At 40.0% G+C, this 23,517-nt stretch overlaps 2 protein-coding genes across 11 annotated transcripts in view; one reads left to right on the top strand and one right to left on the bottom strand.

Moving 5' to 3' along the window:
• The window catches only part of CEP57 (centrosomal protein 57), a 39,043-nt gene extending 18,260 nt beyond the window's left edge, over positions 1-20,783 (bottom strand). The window contains exons 1-4 of one of the 3 annotated variants that reach the window (XM_072726243.1): positions 20,026-20,282; positions 19,659-19,774; positions 8,506-8,540; positions 7,480-8,382 (exon numbers count right to left, since the gene is read on the bottom strand). In XM_072726243.1, coding sequence (XP_072582344.1) covers positions 7,480-7,834 — 355 coding nt within the window. In that variant the 5' untranslated portion in view covers positions 7,835-8,382; positions 8,506-8,540; positions 19,659-19,774; positions 20,026-20,282. Of the gene's footprint in view, positions 1-7,479; positions 8,383-8,505; positions 8,541-19,164; positions 19,775-20,025 lie in introns of those variants that run through there. The other 2 variants (XM_025993262.2, XM_072726244.1) reach the window with 2 other exon arrangements.
• A 346-nt stretch (positions 20,784-21,129) lies between these two features.
• The window catches only part of FAM76B (family with sequence similarity 76 member B), a 30,675-nt gene continuing 28,287 nt past the window's right edge, over positions 21,130-23,517 (top strand). For 2 of the 8 annotated variants that reach the window (XM_072726245.1, XM_025993265.2), the window contains exons 1-3: positions 21,132-21,347; positions 22,174-22,238; positions 23,266-23,320. In XM_072726245.1, the coding sequence (XP_072582346.1) occupies positions 21,261-21,347; positions 22,174-22,238; positions 23,266-23,320 (207 nt within the window). In that variant the 5' untranslated portion in view covers positions 21,132-21,260. Of the gene's footprint in view, positions 21,348-21,789; positions 21,871-22,173; positions 22,239-23,265; positions 23,321-23,517 lie in introns of all 8 variants that reach the window. The other 6 variants (XM_025993264.2, XM_025993263.2, XM_072726246.1 and 3 more) reach the window with 6 other exon arrangements.

Raw genomic sequence — 23,517 nt, 5'->3', positions numbered from 1 at the left:
TCTTTCTTATTTATTTATTATTCATAAGAGACAGAGAGAGAGAGGCAGAAACGTAGGCAGAGGGAGAAGCAGGCTCTACACAGGCAGCCCAAAGTGGGACTCGATCCCAGGGCTCCAGGATCATACCTTGAGCTGAAGGCAGATGCTTAACCGCTGAGCAACCCAGGTGTCCCAGCTACTGTGTATACTGCATCCCAGTTTCAAACACACATACCCGAAACCAGTTTCAGGACTTTTATTCTGATTTCATTATTATTATTCCAGTGTTGTTTAACTATTAAAACCTTATAAACATCAATACTGCCAGTCTCCTACATTATATAAATCTTTGAACATTCTAAATATCTTTTATTAAAGATTTTATTTAACCATACAACTGCCATCTTTTAAAAATCGAGGCTTCTTACTCAAAGCAAAGCACACTTTTCCATTTATTAATCTAATTCATTCATTCACCATTCATTCATTCTAGTGCCTAGAATGTTAGAGGCCCCAGTCAGGAGACTGATACATTTTATAATATAGTTGGCTTATTCTTTCTATTATGCAAGGAGACTAGTGTAATTAGAAAAAACACAAGACATGAAACACATACAACGTAGAAACCTGAAAAATCAACTGAAAAGACTGAGAAGAAGAATAAAGTCCAGATTTAAGATTAGTATTTAAAGGAACAATTCTCTGTAAAATCTGGAATAATTAGATAACAAATGTAATACGAAAAGAGAAAATAAGTGCCTTTTAATATCATTTCAGGTTTTTTTGTTTTTGTTTCTAAAGATTTATTCATTCCAGAGAGGGAGAGACAGAATGCAGTGGGGAGGGGCAGAGACAGAAGGAGAAAGAAACTCAAGCTGACTTCCACTCTAAGCACAAAGCCTGACAAGGGGCTTGATTGATCTTACCACCACGAGATCATGACCTGAGCCAAAACCAAGACTTGGACACCCAACCAGCTGTGCCACCCAGCCACTCCAACAATTCAGGTTTTTTCTAAACCTCTTCTGAACTACTAAAACTTTGTAATACTAAACATTTCTTGAATTCCTTCATTAGATTATATGTAATAGTGTATGATTTTGCTAGTCCTTTCATTTCTGCATTTACAGTTACTAGAACAATTGGCTAGAACACAACGTTTTTGTTCTGTATATCAGCAACAGTAATATCACAAGGATGTGCTGGGTTAACAAAAAGACCCAGTATGAGGTATATGCTTTCCTTCTCTACATTCTGGAATGGCTTATAGATCACCAAAATTATTTAAACATGTCTTAACAAACACACAAAAAATAGAAAGATATACCATGCTGATGGATTGAAAGAAATATTAAAATGTTAAAATTGCCAAAAGCAATCTACAGATTCAATATAATTTTCATCAAAATACCAACTAGTATTATTTCACAGAACCAGAACAAAAAATCCTGATATTTATATGGCACCACAAAAGACCCTAAATAGCCAAAGTCATCTTGAGAAAGCTAAACAAAAGCTGGAGGTATCACAATCCCAGATTTCGAGATATACAACAGAGCTATAGTAATCAAAACAGTAACAGTACTGGCACAAAAACAAACACACAGATCCATGGAACAGGATGGAGAGCCCAGAAATAAACTTGCATGATCAATTAATCTGTGACAAAGGGGGAAAGAACATACACTGGGGAAAAGACAGACTCTTCAATAACTGGTATTAGGAAAACTGGACAGCTATATGCAAAAGAATGAAACTGGACCACTTTCTTATACCATACACAAAAATAAACTCAAAATGTAGACCTGAAACTATAAAACTTCTAAAAGAAAATATAGGCAATAATCTCTTAGACACTGACCTTAGCAATATTTTTATAGCTCTATCTCCTTATATCAGGGAAACGAAAGCAAAAATAAACTATTGGGATATCAAACTAAAAAGCTTTTACACAGCAAAGGAAGCCATCAACAAAACGAAAAGGCAATCTACTGAACGGGAAAAGATACTTGCAAATCATGTATCTGATAAGGGGTTAATGTCTAAAATAGACAACTCCTAAAACTTAACACCAAAAACACCCCACAAATAATCTAATTAAAATGAGCAGAAGACCTGAATGATATTTTTCCAAAGATGACATACAGATGGCCAACAGACACATGAACAGTCAACATCACTGATGATGAGTAGTTCAACATCACCAATCATCAGGGAAATGCAAGTCAAAACCACTATGAGATATCACTTCACACTAGTCAAAACAGCTAGTATCAAAAAGACAAGAAATGACAAGTGTTGACAAGAATGTGAAAAGGGATCCCTCATGCACTGTTGACAAGAATATAAACTGGGGAAGCCACTGGGGAAACATTATGGAGGTTCCTCAAAAAAATAAAAATAGAAATACCATATGATCCAGTAATTCCACTGCTGAGTACCCAAAGAAAACACACTAATTTGAAAAGATACATATGCACTCCAATGTTTATTGAAGCATTATTTATAATAACCAAGATATGGAAGCAAATCTAAGCATCCATCCATAGATGAATAAAGAAGATATGGTACATATAACAGAGTATTACATCTTCCACACATATATACATAATAGAATATTACTCAGTCATAAAAAAGAATGAAATCTTGCCATACATGACAACATGGGTGTACTTAAAGGGTTTTATGCTAAATGAAATAAGCCAGAGAAAGACAAATACTGTATAATTTCACTTGTATGTGGAATCAAAACAAAAAAAATCCCCTAACAAACAAAACACAAACAGATTCATAAATACAGAGAACTGGTGGTTGCCATTTCTGGAGGATAGTGGGCAAGGGGCAAAATAAGTGAAGGGGATTAAGAGGTATAAACTCTAGTTATCCTAAGTCACAGCAATGAAAAGTACAGCATAGGCATCATAGCCAATACGTATGGTAAGTATAGTAAACTATACTTATTGTGATGAGAAGAGTATAATATATAGAATTGTCAAATCACTATGTTGTACACTTGAAACGAATGTCAACACTGTATTGTCAATTATCCTTCAATTAAAATAATTTCTTATAAAAAAATTTATACAGCAGGCCTGAACTTTAGCTACCCTCTGTAAACTAGGCTCTTGGAATGTTTCCCATGTTACTAATTATAAGGTTTTGTATGCCTATGGCACTAAATCCTGCTGCACAAGTCTGCCTTGATTACGTAAACAATGTGCTTCATGGTGAGTATCAGGACTGATTGTGCAAGTGCAAAGTGTCTGTTGAGCAGCCACCCCAACAATTTAGGTTTTTTCTAAACATCTTCTGAACTACTAAAATTTTGTAATACTAAACATTTCTTGAATTCCTTCATTAGAGAAATAAAAGCAATAGTGTCTGAGCCTTAAGTGGGCTTTCCTGGGCAGAAGTACCACACATATCATGCAATTTATTGCTGGAGAAGTGGTGTTTTTCTGCGTGACCTCCACGCAGGAAAAATGTGAAAGCCTGCATCTTGGTTTCTCTTGTTTCTACTGTAATAAGCCACAACCATAATTACAGTCACTTCTGAAACTTGTGAGTCCTCTGAGTTAATCTCCCACCCTACAGGTGGTCTTGAGGTCCTAGAATATGAAAAATTCAATGATGCTTTCAGATTCCATGATGCAACTCAATTTTAAGAAACTACCATTTGCAAAGTTTTGGTGTAATATCAAATAAAAATATCCACAAATTGTTGGAAAGGCTATTAAAGTATTAGTTCTTTTCCACCTACATACCTGTGTAAGGCCAGACTTTTTTCACATACTTCAATCAAAACAATTTATTAACACAAACGGAATGCGAAAATAGATGAGAATCAAATGGTCTTCTCTTAAGCCAGAAATAAGAGATTTAAAAAGTATAAAATAAAACACCGTCACTCTTTAGTAGTCTATTTTTTAAATTTGGAAAATAGTTATTCTTCATTAACATACTTATGTAAACAAGTAATGGGTTAATTAGGGTTTTCTGGATTAAAAAACTGGATAACCAGTGTTTTAGAAGAATGGATGGGCAGGAAATTGTTATCAATACCTGATACAACAGTTACAACTTGACTTCTGTCACTGGTCAATAATGCTGAGCTTTTTGCAACATGTGGGACACAAATTTGTAATAGGTCAAGATGTTTACTCTCTCAGCAATTAGAGGGGGACATGAGTGGCTGGGCACAGGGAAAGATCCCAAACTAGTTACCATCAGCCCCATCAGTTTATCTCCATGTGCTGGACATGTATTACCATTTCATTTTTCACATACATGGATTAGGAGAAGTGAAAGGGTTTAGAAAGCACTGGGCTAGCAGAATTGCCTCATTGTTATCTTGCTTCAAAGGTTCAAGCCATTTTCAAGCCATTCTGTACACTGCTCTCGCATTAAATAACATGAACAATGGGTTAAACTTTTTTGGATTGACATTAATTACCATTTTTTTTAAAGGGCTCCAAGGGGGAAGGAAAAGAAGAGGTCCCAAGGAAAACAGATTTTTTTGAAGGCAGTAATAACTTCCAATTTCTTGCTCATCTCTTTTCTAAAACTCAAATGAATATGAAAACGAGAATTACAAGAAATATAGTTTAATTATCTCTTTCCACAGCACTAATTCAAATTATATTTTCAAAGTGATTATCAGATAGAAAAGTGAAATGGTAATTTAGCAAATGAAAATATATTAAACTAGAACGATAGAATAAGTCTCTTTTCCCGTATGGTATTAGTGCAAAAAAAGCAATTATTACATATAAAGAAGAAAAGTTTATCATACAGAGTATCTACTCAAAGTAAGACTTCACTCATTCAAACAGAAGTCTGTTTTTTTTTTTTCTACAAATATCTATATTCAACACTCAACTTATTAACTAGAAACGTCTTGGAGAATATGGTATCTGAAAAATGGTGATGATAAAGCTAACTTAAAGGCTAATAAAATGAATGATAAAATCCTACTCATCTGAACACAGCACCTAAAGACTTTGGCAATTTAGAAAAATTAAAGTTGTATAACTGCAAACATATGGTAAAAAATCAAAAAATAAATAACTGAAGCACACACAGGGGATAAAAATCAATTAAAATTTAGTAAAAATTTGTTTAAAAAATAAGCACACACACAAAAAATAGTCATGCAACATAGTTCTAGCAGGAATTTAAGGCCTAGAATTAGGTATCAATCCTTCCACTAAAATATTATATCTAGTTCTGGGATCCCTGGGTGGCGCAGCGGTTTGGCGCCTGCCTTTGGCCCAGGGCGCGATCCTGGAGACCCAGGATCGAATCCCACGTCGGGCTCCTGGTGCATGGAGCCTGCTTCTCCCTCTCCCTGTGTCTCTGCCTCTCTTCTCTCTCTCTCTCTGTATGACTATCATAAATGAAAAAAAAAAAAAATATATATATATCTAGTTCTGATCTTTACCTCTATCTAAAGAAACTTGAAAAATAAGTTCAAAGAAAAGCAATTACTCAAGAATGAAAGAATAAGAAAAGTCAAATGGAGATTTATTCGTAGAGCAAAATCAGCAAATTAAACGTTTAGCCCAGTATGTCAGCAATAATGATAAATTCTGCTGCGTGTCACTAATGGTTTAAAGAACATGAGAGAAAAGAGGGAAAAAAGAGAGGAAGAGAAAAATAAACAAGAGAAAAAAATGTGTAAACAGTAAATTGGCATCTTTTATCTCTTTAGAGCATGGTGCTGTGAACTGTTTAAGCAATGTCTCAGGATATTATGATCCATTACACTTTTATAATATTTTTTGTATCAATCCAGTAATATCTACTTTCAGTATGGGACGGACAGATGAGGAAACCACTACCTGCTTGCCCCTGACATAAAAAAGTGAAGGCTATGGGGTATGAATAAAGGACAGAGTTAAGAAGAGACATCTGAGGAGAGCAGGAAGAGATATGTGTTGGGAAAGCTGGTAGAGAAGAAGACTTCTCAAAATAAATAATTCATAATGTGGACTTCAAAGAGTACAATTCTACAATAGAAAGATTTTGCTAAGAGGGCAAAGCATGAGAAAGACTTTAGGCCTGACATGGCTGACATGGCAGCCAGAATGGACACCCAAATACAGGTAAGTCCTAATCGTTCAAACTCTGAATACCTGCTATATGTGGTGAAAAGGACTCTGGGAAAGGACCCTAAGCGGAGAGCTATGAAGCATGAGAGACACCTGATCCACCATTCCTGAAGGGGGCCATAAAGAAAGCACAGGAATGAACACAGACAGCTCCTAGGAGGAAAGTGCCCTTGACTAGAAATTAGCAAAGACCATGGAACCTCAGCTCTGTAACCACAAGTAACTAAATGTGGCCAAACATCTAATCTGAATGAGCCAAGAAGGGGAAGATTCTTCCCTAGACTCTTCTAGTAAGGAACACAGTCAACACCTTGGTTTCTGCCTAACAGGACCTAAACAGAAGCCCCTGCTAAGCCCATCGAGATTTCTAACCTACAGAAACTGTGATAACATGCTTGTGGCTAAAGTTGCTGAACTGTGGTAATCTGTTAAGGCAGCAAGAAAGAAAGCTAATATAGATGGCAAGTTCCGGAAACAAATATATTTATATATTTCAAAGTAGCCAGAGCAGAGGATGTGTGGGTAAGGAAGAACTAGAAGAGAAGCTAAAATGAAATTGGTAAGGCAGGTAGAGTCCAGGTAATACAAAATCTAGGACTTTGTTATGTAACCCATGGAGAAGTGCTAACATTTGTTTCATGCAGGAGAGATGATGGCAGGAACATTGTTTAAATGAGGACGGAAGGGAGACCGCAGGTTAAGCAATTATTTAGGAGTATCACAATCACCTTTGCAATAATTGAGAGTCTGAGCCAAAGCAATGAGAATGAAGAGACAGAACCAATAAGTCTTTGGGATATTTCAGAGTAAAAAATTTTGGTTTTTAGTTCCTGGCTGATACTGTAGATGACAGAGCAGTCCTAGATTTCCCAAAGTATTTAGATGGTCCTCCTCCTCAAAAAAAAAAAAAAAAAAAGTAGGAGAAATAGACACTCCTCCCTCCCCCCCCCTTTTTTTTGAGAGAGAGAGAGAAAGAAAGAGAGAATATGTGTGAGCACGGGGTGGGGGTGGGGGAGCGAGACAGGGAGAGAGAATCACAAGCCCGAAATCATGACCTGGGCCGAAATCAAGAGCTGGAAGCTTAGCCGACTGAGCCACCCAGCTGCCACTCCTCTAATTGGGATCCCTGGGTGGCGCAGCGGTTTGGCGCCTGCCTTTGGCCCAGGGCGTGATCCTGGAGACCCGGGATCGAATCCCACGTCGGGCTCCCTGCATGGAGCCTGCTTCTCCCTCTACCTGTGTCTCTGCCTCTCTCTCTCTGTGTGTGACTATCATGAATAAATAAATAAAATCTTTAAAAAATAAAATAAAGGAAAGAAAATATACAGAAGACACAAGAGTTTTAAAGCAGTGGGCAAACGAAAAATATCATTTTGTTAGGCTCTATTACCTCTGCTGTTACTTTCCGGATAGGCAAATGTAGGCTTATTCGGGGAGCGTCGTAGATCACTATTAAGGAAAGGCTTATCAGGTGGATATACTACATATGGAGATGAGGAATGGCGAACGACACTTCCATTAGACCTTGAGGGTTCGACTAAGATGTTCTGAAAAATAAAAATATAGAAATTACCTTTCAAAATTTTAAACTGCAAATAAGATGTAAATACACACACACACACACACACACACACACACACACACACACAGAGACATTTGTTCCTGAGAATTATACTGCTCATGTTCCACTGATAGAAACAACAGAAAAAAGAGCCCACTGGCCATACACAACAGAATTCAATCATTACTTTAAAATAAAAAAAACTTTTCAAGTGTTTCTCATGTGTCTAAAGACAGTCATATGCAGACACTGTAAAAAAGGAAATAACGTTCAAACGACTTGAATAGAAATGCTGCACAGAAATACTTAAATGATACTTCATAATAAATTTATTTTTCTTAAAAATATGTACTGAAAAAATACATTCAGAAAAATAAATATTGCCCTTTTACAGTATCTGAAGCTGCTACAAAATGAGTGAACTAATCTCTCTCCAATCAAGGAAAGAATTCCTGAATATTTATCAAATATCCAAGACTGGGGTATACAGGAAAGAAAGGCATAGTTCTTGCTTCAAAAGATTTATACTTAGGAAGAAGAGGTAGGAGGGGTGCAATTAGAAAACATTAAGCTTATCAAATACCCAAATATACAATTTTATTTGCACACAAACACCACTGTATAATGAACGGGATTCTGTTCAACTAGAAATGATGTTCCACTTGATTTGGTTGGACGGGATGATAACTGGCATTTTGTTAGTTGTAGATGACTTCTTATTGGAAGAGAGACCTAGAGTGGGGAGTAATGGAGAAAATGAAAGCTAAGGTGGAAGATACAACTGCTGGCTGATCAAAATTCTCAGACATTTATTTTTCTTACTCAACCACAGCAAAGTAAGTTCTTGACTCTTACCTTTGGAGAACTACACTATACAGCACCAGAATAACCTGTGTCCAGAAAAGTATAGAGGAACAAAGAGTATTTACAATATGGTAAACAACCTCCTGGAATAAACAGAAACAATCAAGATAACCACACTGTACCTAAATCTTATTAAAAACCAAAGATGATTTCCATGTAAAACCATGCAATTTTGCCAATTGATTTAAGAAAGCAAATACCAAACACACACTATGGCTATGAAAACTAGAGGGTAAAGAGCTTGGAAAAGATAGGGTAAGTCTCAAAGCGGTCCTCAAGTTAAGGGATGTTAAGACAACAGTGAACAGTGTGTCTACATGCAACAGGACTAAGAGTTAGCAGTTTTCAAAATTTCTGGCAAGCTGACATCAGGTTTTGGAGGTGGCTGGAAACCAGGGTGCTTTCAAGTCTTAAATTATATTATACTGCAAAAACTCTTACAAAACACCATGAATTGTCACCTAGCTTAATTCCAAAATGATTATTCACAGAGAACCTTAAATTCTAGTAGGTTGTGTGAAGACTGATCATTTAACAACTATCATTTAAAGTAACTGGTTAGGAAGTATTCCTTTTGATACATATATATGAACATAAAACACCTGCAGATTTACTTCAGATATAAATAAACCACTTCCATTAAATTCACTGCCTGCTAGCTCGTAAAAAAGTTTTTCAAAATTTGTCCTGGGCGGCCCGGGTGGCTTAGCAGTTTGGTGCCGCCTTCAGCCCAGGGTGTTATCCTGGGAACCGGGGTCGAGTTCCACATCGGGCTCCTGGCATGGAGCCTGCTTCTTCCTCTGCCGGTGTCTCTGCTTCTCTCTCTCTCATGAATAAATAAAATCTTAAAAAAAAAAATTGTCCTTTTTGAAACTTTTCTCCAAAGCCGACTTTTGAAAGGCTAACAGGTACTTGAAAAGATGCTCAACATCCATTAGTCATTAGGGAGATGCAAATTAAAACCACAATGAAGTCAATCTCTCATCTGTTTAGACTATACATCATCAAAAAGACAGGAGTTTACAAAAGCTGGCATGGATGCAGAGAAAAAGGAACCCTTGTGCCCTGTTTGTGGGATTGTAAAATTGGTATAGCCACTGTGGAAAACAGTACGGAGGCTCCTCAAAAAATTAAAAATAGGACTATGATATAATCCAGCAATTCTACTTTTGGGTATATATCCAAAAGAAATGAAAAGATTAAAGAGATATCTGCACCTCCATGCTCATATCATAGCAGCAATACTTACAAGAGCCAAGACATGGAAGCAATGTCCACTGATGGATGAATGAAGAAGTTGTGGCGTATACAGTAGAGTATTATTCAGCCATAACCAAGAAAACCCTACCATTTGCAAAAGCATGGCTGGACCATGAAGGCATGCTAAGTGAAGTCAGAAAGAGAAAGACAAACACTTTATGAACACACTTATCTATGGAGTCTAAAACAAAAAAAACTCCAGGGAAAAAGAGATCGGACTTGTGGTAACCAGAGTTGAAAATGGGGCAAAAGGGGAACTGGAGGGAGATGGTCAAAAGGTATAAACTTAAATTGTAAGATAAATAAGTACTAAGAATGTCATGTACAACATGATGACTACAGCAAGCGCTGCTGTGTGACATACAGGAGAGCTGTGAAGCAAGATACCCTAAAAGTTCTCATCACAAGGAAAAAAAAATTTCTTTGTATTCATAATATTAGCTAAACCTACTGTGGTAATTAATGCACGATAGATGTAAATCAAACCATCATGCTGTATGCCTTAAACTTGGACAGTGATGTACGTCAGTTATTCCTCAATAAAACTGGGGTGGGGGGAAGAGACGGTCCTTCAACAAAGTTTGTCACATATTCATCATCAAAGTATTGCTTAGTTTGGGTCAGCAGACAAATTACGAAAACTCTATTTAAAAATCCAAGTATGAGGAGATTATTTTTGAATAGCCATTCTAAATGTTTTCCATTTTCTAAGTTGTCCATTTCATTTTGAATACTTAGGTTTAAGCAATAGAAGTTACTTTTATCACAAATGTATTGGGTCAGTGTCTTCATTTGCTATCAGCAGCTCAAAGCACAGAAAATACATAAATAAAAAGCAAAGGAAGATAAAGTGGCCTTGTAAAAATTATTTTGAAATTAAAATCAAGCCAAGAAACACAAAACTGGCAACTCTTATTTATACACACACAAATGTACCTAATACAGATATTAAAGGATGAAATGTGGTATATACACACAATACTATTTAGCCTTAAAAAGGAAAGAAATCGGGATCCCTGGGTGGCGCAGGGTTTGGCGCCTGCCTTTGGCCCAGGGCGCGATCCTGGAGACCCGGGATCGAATCCCACGTCAGGCTCCCGGTGCATGGAGCCTGCTTCTCCCTCTGCCTGTGTCTCTGCCTCTCTCTCTCTCTCTCTCTGTGACTATCATAAATAAATTAAAAAAAAAAAAATTAAAAAAAAAAAAAAAAAAAAGGAAAGAAATCCCATTACATGCTACATAATGGACAAATCTTGAGGGCATTGTGATTAGTGAAATAAGCCAGTCAAAAAAAGACAATACTTTATGATTCTTGTTACATAAGGTAGTCAAATTCATAGAAACAGAAAGTACAATGGTGGTTACCGGGGCAGGGGAGGTTGCAAAGCAGAGTTGTTCAATGGAGAGTTCCACGAGATGAAAAAGTCTGGAGATGTTTCACAACGGTATGATTATACCTAACATTACTGAACTGTACCCTTAAAAATGGTTAAGATGATAAAGTGTTAGGTAAACACGTAAGAATAATAATATAGCAAGAAATAAACAGTATGTGTTCTTAACAGCCAGGTCTTTCCAAGTGAGAAAAACAACTGGGGATAAGTTATAAACTTCAGGGATGAGAAAAGTAATTATTTTTAACACTTAGAACCACAGAAACAATCTAGAGGGAGAATCTCCAGCAGACTCAGTGCTGAGTGCACAGCCTGACATGGGGCTCCATCTCAACACCTGAGATGATGACCCGAGCTGAAATCAATAGTTGGGAGCTCAACTGATTGAGCCATCCAAGGCGCCTCCTTACCAGGATTTTATGGCCCCTCAGGCTGTGATTTCATTCCCTCTCCTCTTTCTCCATTCCATCGGCCCCCTCATTGTTTCCCAGTGATAATGACCAACATATGGATTTTGAAAATGCACAGTACACTCCACTTTCTTTTGCTAGGTTGATGTGCCTAGAAAGCTAGCTCCCTTTTCTCACGCCACTCAGTCATCTGCTCAAGTCTTGGCAGCAAGGCTCTCCCTGACTAGTACCTAAAGTAGCATCTTTCTGTCGCCTTTATTCTTGTGTAAAAATGCTTATCCCTACTTGATATATTTAGTATCTCTATGGTCTGTGGAATTAAAAAAAAAAAAAAAAAAGATAGTTCTTGTCCTTGGTTTCTGACACAGAGATTCAAAAACCCTGGGAATTTCTTAAGTGATAGGCATCTTTGTTATGCTAATAATGGGACACCCCCACCCTCCTCATCTTCAGGATGAGAGCTGGTAGCCAGAAAAACCAACCAAGCGCTCAGTCAGAAATTTCAGTCCCACATCCTGACCTCAGGAGAAGGGAGGGGCTGGTGACTGAGTTCAATTACTAATGGCCAATGATTGAATAAATCATAAGTACATCATGAACCCTTCATAAAATCTCTTGAAAAATGAGGTTTCAAGAGCATCCTGATTGCTTATGCCCCTTTATATTTTGCCCCAAATGTCCCTTCCATCTGGCTATTTCTGAATTGTATCCTTTATAAAAGAGCTGTAACTATAAGCATAGCTCACCTTCCTGAGTTTTGTGAGTTAATCCAGCAAATTAATAAAGGACGAGGAGGAAGGGTCATGGGAACTCAATTTGTAGTTGAGTGGGCAGAAGTACAAAAGCCTATTACCTTCAGGAAAACCTGGAACTTGAAGTGGAGACTGAAGTAGGGGCAGTCACTTGGGACCTAGCCCCTTAGCTTGTGGGGCCTGCACTATCTCCAGCTAGGTAGGGGCAGAACTGAATTCACTGTAGGACACCCAGCTTGCACAGGAGAACCTATTTTGGAGAAACAAAGTCATTCCCACTAAAGTCACAATAAAAACACTCGATGGGATGCCCGGGTGGCTCAGTTGGTTAAGATCTGCCTTCAGCTCAGGTCAGGATCCCAGGGCCCTGGGAGGGAGCCCCTCCACTGGGCTCCCTGTTCAGTGGAGTGTCTGTTTTTCCCTCTCCTGCCGGTCCTTCTGCTTGTGCTCCCTCTTTCTGTTAAGTAAACAAAATCTTAAAAAAAAAAAAAAAACTCGATAAAGATGTTTAATAAATCTGTTGAATGAATTATGTAATTCCTCTGCAAAACAAGAAACCTGCACATTGTTTTTAAAACTGAATTATCCCAAAGAATATAAATTATAAAATAATTACATTTATTTATAAAATATAAATTGCAAAATATAATTTCCTTTATAACAAACAACAAAAAAGAGCACAAATACCATAAAAAGACTGTGCAGAAAGGGTTAACATAGCAGACATGAGACTGCTATCCTTAGAAATGTCTGCTTACAAGGCTGGTTCTTGGCTGGTATCTAAGAACTTGAATTTTGGGAAGGTTCCAACTATTATCACCATGACGGTCAGCTGTTCTCAGGATCAGCCCCAGGTCCGGTGATTTGCTAGGACTGACAGGTCTCAGCATCTACTTATACTCATGGCTAAGAATTATTACAGCAAAAGATTACAAACCAATATCAGTGAAAGGAAAAGACCCATGGTCGTGAAGTCTGTAAGATACTAGGCACAAGCTTTCAAAATTCCTCTCTGGGTGCTTACAGGATGTGCTTAATTCCTCCAGCAACCAATAGTGACAACTTTTGTGTTTTCTACTAAGGAAGCTCCTTAAACTCTGTCAAGGTTTTTGTTGGGGGCTGGTTACATGCCTGACTCCCAGAAAGTAAGCAAGTGTTCAGCATAAAGCACACTGTACAGCTTAGGCAGTGAAGTACTCATCATTTAGGTTTAGGTTTTATAGCAGAGCATGAAATTGTTCACCCATTAAATTCACAGTTGCCTACCAAGAGCTAACTCTGCCAATAGGACTTTCTAAAGATATCAGCCATCTGAGATGATAGAAGAGATCAATTAAGTGAATTCTTGCTTTCAGTGCTGCATGCCCTTCAATCGTGGGTACCTGAGAACTACTGAAGAGCAAAGGATCTTTCAAGCAGAATTTTTAAGGCTCCCCCCCTTATACATGCAATATATATATATAAGCAAAATAAAAACAATCCATAAATCTCAAACTTGCATGGTACTTTACAATTTACATTTCCATTATCTGAGTTGATCTTCACAATTTACATTTCCATTATCTGAGTTGATCTTCACAACAATCCTAACAGTTAAGAAAGTATCTCCATTTTAGAGTTCAGAAAAATATATTTGGGATTTTCAGAACACTGGAAATAGAATCTTTATATTTGTCAACACATTTTTTTCCAAGCACAATCATATTCTCCCTTAGTTATTATAGAACCCTGTTAAGGAAGCATAGCAAATATTATTGTCCCCATTTTGTAGGTGAAAAAATCAGCTAAGAAACAAGCCATTTGCTTAAGGTCTCAAAACTACTAAGGAGCCTGAGACTAACTCCTACTAATCAGTATGCTTTCCAAGACCCCAAGCATTCAATAAATATTTTCCAACTATAAAATGATATGATTCTAAGAAAACTTTCAGTAGTAAAGGCATAATGTTTAACCTGACCACTTTTTTCTCTGGTAACTTTAATTCCTACTTAGGAACACTTATGATTCAAATATTTATTGAACATCTCTGTGTATGGCAATGTATTAAGTAGGAAGGATGATTTTTAAAAAAGTGTATCATTTGCCTTCTTTACAAATGAAATTGCAACATGGCTGACAGAAATCAGGTACATAAAAACTTAAATACAATTTAGCAAACCATACTCAACTATATAAAAAGACAAAACAGTATGATCAAAATGAATTTATTACAGGAATGTTTAAGACCGAGTGAACATTAGTACATTTATTTCACTTTAATGTGAAAATCCATGATTATCAACAAATAAAAGTAATCAATAAAATTCAATATCCAGTCATTATTAAAGAACTATTTTCTTGTAAGAAAATTTACAAAAAACCCTAACATATTTAATGGTACAAAATTTAAAACATTCCTTTTCAATTCAGAAACAAGGCAAAGATATCTGCAAGACATCTTCTGGACAATGCTGTGCTGCATTTTGTAGCCAGCATATTAAGATAATAAAAGGAAGTAATAGATGTTAAGATTGAAAACAAAGTATCAAAATTTCACAGGTAATGATCATCTAAACAGAATCCCCAATTATTAGAATTAGAGCTTAGGACAAGTTGCTGAGGAAGATTACTGTGAAAGAATGTATAATTCTCTGTAACACCTAGAAAACGTCATTTATGGAAGTACATAAAAAATAAACTAAAAATAAATTTAATAAATGACGTACAGACCTGAAATTATAAAATTTTACTGAAAAATACTAAAGTTCAAAAAAACTGGAGTAACAAGACATGTTCAGATAAAAGACTCAGTATCTTAAAGGCACTGGTTATTCCCAAATTGAACTACAAATTCAATTCAGTTTTGAATGAAATTGCAGTAACAGATTTTATAATTTCTTCTGAAGAACAACAAAAGATCAAGAATAGCTCACATTTTTCTTAGAGGAACAAGGAAGACAAGCACTCTCTCAGAAATATAAAAATAAGAACCATTAAGATAATAACTATAAACACAGAGAGACACAAATATGACAATGGAACAAAGAGCCCAGTAAAACAAACATACGCATATAGAAATATACTGATAGCTATAGAGCAAACCATGGACACTGATAGCAAACCACTGGGGAAAGATAAATTTAAAAAGCAATGTTGGAGCAATTGTGTATTTAAGCAGAAAGATTAAATTGGATCCCTACACCTCACAGCGCACAAATTAAGCATATTACTTAAAAAGCCCCAACTTTAAAATTTGTAGAAAAAAATACATAAGAATGTCATTAATTGTCCTGGCTACAATAATTTTTCTTTTTTAAAAAGATTTTATTTTTTTATTCATGAGACACACAGAGAGAGAAGCAGAGACAGAGGCAGAGGGAGAAGCAGGCTCTATGCAGGGAGCCTGATGTGGGGACTCCGGGATCACGCCCTGAGCAGAAAGCAGACGCTCAACCACTGAACCATCCAGGCATCCCTATAAGAATTTCTTAATCAAAAAGTACTAAACATAAAAAGGAAAGACTAATAAATTTTACCACATCAACATTAGGAACTCCCACATCAAAAGATACCTTAGAAAAATAAATGAAAGAAGCCAAAGAATCGTTAGAATATGGCTAACAAGCAAGGATTACCATCCAGAAAGAATACAAAAGGAATGACTAGAAATCAAGAGAAAAAGATAAACCAACAGCCAATAGGCAAAAGACACAACAGGATTTCATAGAAGAAAAAAACATGAAAAACCAGTAAACTCATGATATAACTAAAGGTGCATCTTCTCCATTGATCAGGGAAGCAAAAGTGAGAACAAGAAGAGGACAGCATTTCATACTCCCTGCTTGGCAAAAATTCAAAAGTGAGACAATACCACCTGTTCAAGAAGATAATGGATTAAAGGCAACGGTTGGTGGGACTATATTGGCACAACTGCTCTGGAAAACAATTCAGCATTATCAAATCAAGCTAAAGATGCACCCTCTAAGACCCTGCAATTTCAATTAGGTTTCTTTGCTGAACTATCTTTCTCTCTCCTGCTTTTTAAAAAAATGATTATGTCCTCAGTCACTAACACAGTCCACAACCCACTGCTGAGTTGTAACCCCCAGCCTAATTTGCAGTTTGAAAACCACTGCTGTCCCTCTCATTTTGTGTTTGGGGACCCCTTTACACTCTTAAAAATTAGTTACGACCCCAAAGAGCTTTTGTTCATGTGGGCTATATCTAAATGTTACGATATGTACTAATTTAAAAACAAGACACCCATGATGTTACCATAAGTAAATTTTTGAATGAAAAATAATCAACCAAAAAATTTAATGAAGAGTGACTTTTAAACACATTTTTACAAATCTCTTTTTAATTCTTAACTTAAAAGAAGGCTGCTGGATTCTTATATTTGCTTCTGCATTCACTCTGCTGGATATGCTATTTTGGTTGACATACAAGAAAATTTGGTCTCACACAAAGTGGCTGGGTTAGGAAGGTAATGGTAGACCCCCTTGAGAGGGTCTCAGGAACCACCAAAAGTCACCAGATCATGCTTTGAAAACTGCTCTCTAAAGAAATTTTTGCACTTGGGAAACACAGGGATGATCGCAAGAGAATTGTTTCTGAATGGCTGGCAAACTAGTGAATAACAAACCGACTGCCATTTACTACTTGTATAATCTTGATTTAACCTCTCTGCCGCATTTTGCTCACTCAAAAATGGAAATACTAATGAGTTAATATGCGAAAAGCATTTAAAACCATGACTGCTAGGTAATACTATATATTTTATAATCTTAAAACGTATGGTGGTAGTTATATATAGAGAGAAAAGCAGGCAGATGCAAAAAGGAGCATAAAGGCATTCATTTTATTATTCTCAAAAATAAATCTTTTATATATTTAGCATTAAAGAATCTATGATATATTCATAAACCTTTTAAGAGAAAAAATATGGAACACCATTAGTTACAGGGCCTGGCTCAAAAGCCACAGAGACCAGTTAGGAGATTAGCTTGTTAAATCCAAAGAGATGAAAGAGTTCTATGGTTACTGGAAATATAAAAAACGACTAATAGGAAAAATACTCTTCTATTATCACACTTTGCTGCCTATACCTCTTTTTAATATCAGTATGCCCAGTTATAGTTGCTTTCCTGAGGTGGTCACTAGCTCAAGGATACATAGCAGTTACTCAGTACATGTTACCTGCTATTGTTACTCTTCTTGCTACCACAGCAGAAATACTTAAACAATTTGGATGTATCACCTGCCTCCATCTTGCTCACATTTGAGGTTTACATAGAAGCTGTTTTCTTAAGGATGCTATTTGTGAATTTGCCTGTTAAAAAACCTTGCCTACTAAAAAGCATATCTATTTACTACAGCTAGCTCCAAGCTGGGTTTATGAGTGTTAAATACATATTCTTTTTTTCACATGAAGTGTTTATACAACCCTAAAATCTGAATATGAGTAGCCTCTGAATTTATGCTATAATTTTAAAAGGTATTTTTGTGTTCTCTTATCTTACAATCAACTGTTCATTAAGCCAAAATGCTTTTTACATTTTGTTGGAAACACCAGCCTTATTTCTGACAGGACAGTTAAGGTGTCTAAGCAGGGCTGTTTCTTATACACTAATAATAAAGTACATTCAGTCATTTGTTTTGAAACAGTGACTTCCAAATGAGACATTTTGATGTAGCAAGTCAAATTAAGAAGGTTGTTACACTTTAGATTTCCAAAAGGTACTCGAAAAGTGTATTCCTGGGGGAGCCAAGGTGGCTCAGTGGTTTAGCGCCACCTTAGGTCCAGGGCGTTATCCTGGAGACCCAGGATCGAGACCCACGTTGGGCTCCCTGCATGGAGCCTGCTTCTCCCTCTGCCCGTGTCTCTACCTTTCTCTCTATATCTCTCATGAATAAATAAAATCTTAAAAAAAAAAAAAAGTGTACTCCTGATATTTAGAATCCAACTAAAGCTGAGCTTAACGTGTAAAAAAAAAAAAAATATATATATATATATATATATATATATATATACATATGCTTTCCTATTAAACACTATGAAATTTATGCCCAGGCTACCTTAAGAACTAAGGGGTTGACAGCACATCCCAGTACTGCAGCTCAGCTACACGGGCTCAAGAGAGTACATACAGCTCAATTAACAGTTATAGGAGTATTTCTTGCTCAGTCTCCCAAGTGCTAAGTTTTGAAAGCAGTGAAAAGCCTTCTTCTCACAATTAAATTTAATTAATCACAACTCTTATATAATCCCATCCATCTACTTAAGGACACTTCCTCTTAATAGTTCCTCTTTTTATATTCCCTTTCACTGACCTAATTCCTGAAAGAACTCTAAGTGCTTCATTCATTCTTAATCTTCCCTGACTGCTCTGCAAATTCGGTACTCCCATTCCGCAGAAACGGAGTTGCTTTTGGCCTCATTATCATAAACCTTAAGTCACAAAAGCTGCAACTGAGGAAAACTGAGGTAACTTTGTTCTTAACGCTCCGTAAACTTCTCCCCCTTAAGCGTCTATGACAACTCTCATCCTGATAGTTTCCTGTTTTCGTCCCTATCCCTCTTTTCCCCCCAATTTTTACCTACCTCCACAATTCATCTAACCCAACTCTCCCGCCCCACGACCTCTGTACGCTCCACATTACTTAGTTTCCCGGAAGCTCCCATTGTCCTGGCACCTAACTAACGTGCCCGCGGGTGCCTTTTCCTCCTTTCCAGTTCTCTGGACTAGCACTGAATGACGATTCCTTCCCCACTCCGCTAGCGAGCTCCATCTTCCCTACTAGGAAACTGTTTCCAGCCAACCCAAGCACTGACCACTCACGCTTAGGTTATACCTGCATGGCAGCATCTATCAAACTGAGCTGTGTAACAGTCTAAGGTACATGCAGTTTCTCTTCCGTGTCTGCTCCTTCGGCGCAGGGATTCCAACCCATTCACCTGTGTGTGACCTTACAGCCCCAAGCACTCCGCTGCAGATAAGTGAAGACACAATGGCTCTCGCCTGAGCTGCCTCCCATTTTCTGCCTATTCCCGGCGCGGCGGATCCTCAAATTCGAAGCACCGGCAATCCGGTTCGACAGATAATAGGGAGGCAGAACACTACTTAGGACCAGCTCCCCCGTGGCGCCTCTGCAACTGCGCGTACGCGGTGCCGGCAAAGTAACAGCGCAGGTGGAAGCGCGCGCTCCGGGGACGACCCGCAGGAACAGTCACGGGAGCACGCGGGGGGAGGCGCTGCAGGCAACGGAATCTGCACAGGCCGCAACTAGCAAGCGGTGGAGACCGACGACTGTTCAACAGCCGCCAGCGAAGCCGTGTCGGGAGCTACCTGGTCTCGGCGAGTTTCCAGGAGGTGCCGTTACCGCCACGTGACCAAAGCCGCAAGGTTTCCGCCAGGCCCGGCGGGAGGAGCCTTCCCAGAGAGTCCTGGCAAAGTTTGGCCACCTGGGCAGCCAGAACGGAAGGTGAGGGGAGCAAGGGACGGAACCGACCAGGCCTGCCTCGGCGAGGGTGGGGGGTGGGGGTGTGCGGCCCCGGCCGAGGGGCGGCGGGCGTCAGGGGAGCACGGCGCCTCGTCAGGCACCCTCGGCCGTGCCCCGGACGCGGTGAGACCCCGGGCCCAGAGCGCCCTGAAAGGTGAGGAAAAGCAAGGAGGCGCCAAAACCGAGCCTATTCGAACGTCAGCCGCTTCTTACCGAGAACTGAGACCCTGAAGTCGCAGACACCGATGCTGCCGCCATCTTCCTGCCAGCCCAGAGGACCTCCGCGGCCCCAAGGGGGTCTGAGTTTTCGAGCTCTTCCTTAAGATTCGAGAGCCGCCCGCCAGGGGCGACCCTAAGCCGAACCCCTGATGGAAGGGGTGGGGTGTTGGTGCGGGGCCTGGAAACCCCTGCACACACCCCCACAGGGCCGCCCACGCTCAGGGCTGCACACGGAAAAGGCAACACGTCCTAACGGACGTCTGGAGCAGCCAATCAAAAAAGCGGACGGCTTCCGGTAGCAGCAGAGAACCCGCCTCTTCCGTCGCTGACGTCACAAGGTAGCGCTTGGCTGAGTCTACGGCGGCGCTCACGCTGCCGGCTCCCGGGCGGCCCCGAGGGAACGCCGGAGGGGCGGGCCGGGTCGAGGAGGTGACGGGCGCCACGGACCGTTGAATAGAATGACTGAAACAATAAAAGCGAGTGTGAAGTCCAAACATGCCATCGGCCCCTGGGACTAAATGCCGGAGGGCGTGAGCTCGACCCGGAGACGCCTCTCTAGGTGAAGTACTTAGCTTCTGACCAGTAACAAATAGTGTCGGAAGGGGCCTTAGGGGTTCGGCCCAACGGAAGTAAGTCAAGGGGAAAGCAGCGTGGGCACGGAGCAAACCTTGGCGAACACGCGCCCAGCCGGATTGGGGCGACCGCACGCACAGCCGGGACTGGCCGCTAGCTCGGGGCGCTCTTGGGCCAGTGGGCGGGGCGGGTTTGAAGCGGCCTTGGCGCGCTGAGAGCTCCCGGCCCCCATTGGCCAGCAGCTTCCTCCCTTTGTGGGCGCTTCCAGCGTCGCCGCGGTTGGGGGGTGGGAGGGGCGACCGGGTGACGCAGCAGCCCTCCCAGCCAATCAGAGCTGGGGAAGGGAGGCCGAGAAGGAAGCGGATCCACTGCCGCGCAGCTACCCCGCGCCGAGCTATCCTCTTGGTCTCCCTCCGCCGCTCCAGGCGCCGAAGCGGGAGCGGCTGGGACGGCGTCACTGAGAGGGCCGGGGGCGGAAGTGGAGGCGGAGGGAGACGGTGTAGACCGCAGGGCCCTGGGCTCTCGTGGTGCGGTCTGGTGGGCGCGAGGCAGGGGGAGGGGGAGGAGGAGGAGCTCGCGGCCCGGGCGGCGGCGGCCGAGTTCCCCGTAGGGCCCCGCCTCGGTGCGGGCGGCGGTGGAGGAGGAGACTGAGCAGGATGGCGGCCTCGGCCCTGTACGCCTGCACCAAGTGCACCCAGCGCTATCCCTTCGAGGAGCTCTCCCAGGGCCAGCAGCTCTGCAAGGTCCGTGGGCGCGGGGCGGCGGGCGGGCGGGGTCCCCTCGGCCGGCCCGAGGGAGCGCGGTGGCCGCGGCACTGCAGCCCGGCTCCCGCCGCGGGCGCCCTGGGGGCTTGGAGCTCTTTCTGGCCTCCTCTCCCGGGACCCTTTATCTGAGGACGTGGGCATCGGATGGGAAAGGCCCCTGAGAGGAAGACAGAATTCTGCCCTCTTCCAGGCGGCCCAGGAGGGGGCCGGGCCCTGCCGACACTCAGGGGTCTCCGGGTGGGGCTGAATGAGGCGGCAGCCACCTGTCTATGCCGCAGAGACCCTGGGGTGGAGATGTTTTCATCTCGGTTTTCTGCCTGGACTGTCCTCTCCTTCCACCGGGAGGCAGGGGACGGTTTTTGCACTTTCTTGCTAGGAACCTGAAGCCGCAAAGCTGATGGCATCCTCCTTCCCTGTCCAGGAAAGCGAAGCGACTGGTTTGGGGACAGAATGCTCTATGATTTGGAGCTCCTCCCATCCCATTAAAGCCGGGATGCTGTCTGTGAGCAACGGTGCAAAATATTAAGTAGTTTCACATTTAACCAACCCTTGAAATCGGCCCTGACAGCTTTCTTAATTTATTTGTAGCTTACCCCCCACATCAAATAAAGACAAAGACACCTATGTCTTCCTTAAGGAAATGTGCTGTAATTGGCCACTTACATGATAAATCGTTCAATTGTGTACGTTGGGGGACAGGTATTATTGATGTCTTAGAAATTTAGCTAGATTGTATGATAATTTTCTACCAGAAAAGTGAAATTTGGGACTTTGAGATAGATGCTAATACATTGTCTTATTACAGGAATGTCGGATTGCGCATCCTATTGTAAAATGTACTTACTGCAGATCAGAATTTCAACAAGAAAGGTTTGTATACTAAATAGTTTTTGATTGTTAAAGACACAGATGTCTGTGAGGAGTACTTGGGGGTCGTAATCCCCTATTTGTGTTAAAGTATCCTTAAATATGGTTTTAAGTGGTATACCTCTTATATGTGGTGGGAAAGGCCGCGTTGACAAAAAATTAATGGCTGTTTTATAGCTACACTTCAGTTTACACATGGGGAAATGGAGAACAAATTGTTGCATGGAAAATGTACACTTTTGCTGATTAAAAATGCAAATATAAAGTTACTATTAAGCTGTTAAAAGTGACAAAACAAAGGTCTGTAATGTTACCAACTATCTTCCAGAGATGAACTCTAGTAACTTGTTACCAGTGGAAGAACAGCCCATGCTTTTTAAAAGGGCGATTCCTGTTAAAAGATCAGAGCACATATAAGAGAGTAGCCTAAGAAGAAGAACAAATAATTTTTTTATAAGTAGATACTGGCATCATAATAGTGGAGAAGGTTAGGTAGGCATTGAGATGTAATGCTTATATAAACAGTGGCAAATGTGAAGATTTTTGGAACTAGATAGGAAACATCAGGATTTTTTGGGGGGGGGGGGTTCTTTACTAAGAGATACACAATAAAAATGTATAAAAACATTTATCTAGGGACGCCTGGGTGGCTCAGCGGTTCAGTGTCTGACTTAAGCCCAGGCATGATCCTGAAGACCCGGGATTGGGATTGAGTCCCATGTCGGGCTCCCTGTATGGAGCCTGCTTTTTCCTCTGCCACTGCCTGTGTCTCTGCCTCTCTCTGCCTCTCATGAATAAATAAAATCTTTAAAAACAAAACAAAAAAAACATTTATCTAGAGTTAGTGAAAAAGGAGAAAATTTGTATAATACACATCCCTAAAAAGATGCTGGGTCTATGTTAGAGAAAGTTTTAGAAACTACTAAAGCAAATAGTTAAATATGAACAATATTTCCATTAGTTCAACAGTGTGCTAATTACCTCAAAAAGCTATGTAAATTTGATCATTTATATTCAATTTCCTTTTCAGCAAAACTAATACAATTTGTAAGAAGTGTGCTCAAAATGTGAAGCAGTTTGGCACGGTAAGTATGTCTTGCATTTTTATTTCATGTTATTGTTACTAGTCATTGTTTTTCACAAAATGAACCTTGTAAAAGTATGTATTGATGTGTCCTTAAATATTCGGTATGTTAAAATATTCCATGAAAGAAATTTTCTGTAGTTAATCTGATTGGACGATGATAATGTTTAAAAACAATCATATTATGCATGTTTTGTG

The sequence above is a fragment of the Vulpes vulpes genome, chromosome 11 (assembly GCF_048418805.1).
Source record: "Vulpes vulpes isolate BD-2025 chromosome 11, VulVul3, whole genome shotgun sequence".
Lineage (NCBI taxonomy): Eukaryota > Metazoa > Chordata > Mammalia > Carnivora > Canidae > Vulpes > Vulpes vulpes.
Note: the sequence above shows the minus strand (reverse complement) of the source record. Positions and strands in the feature narration are given on the sequence as shown.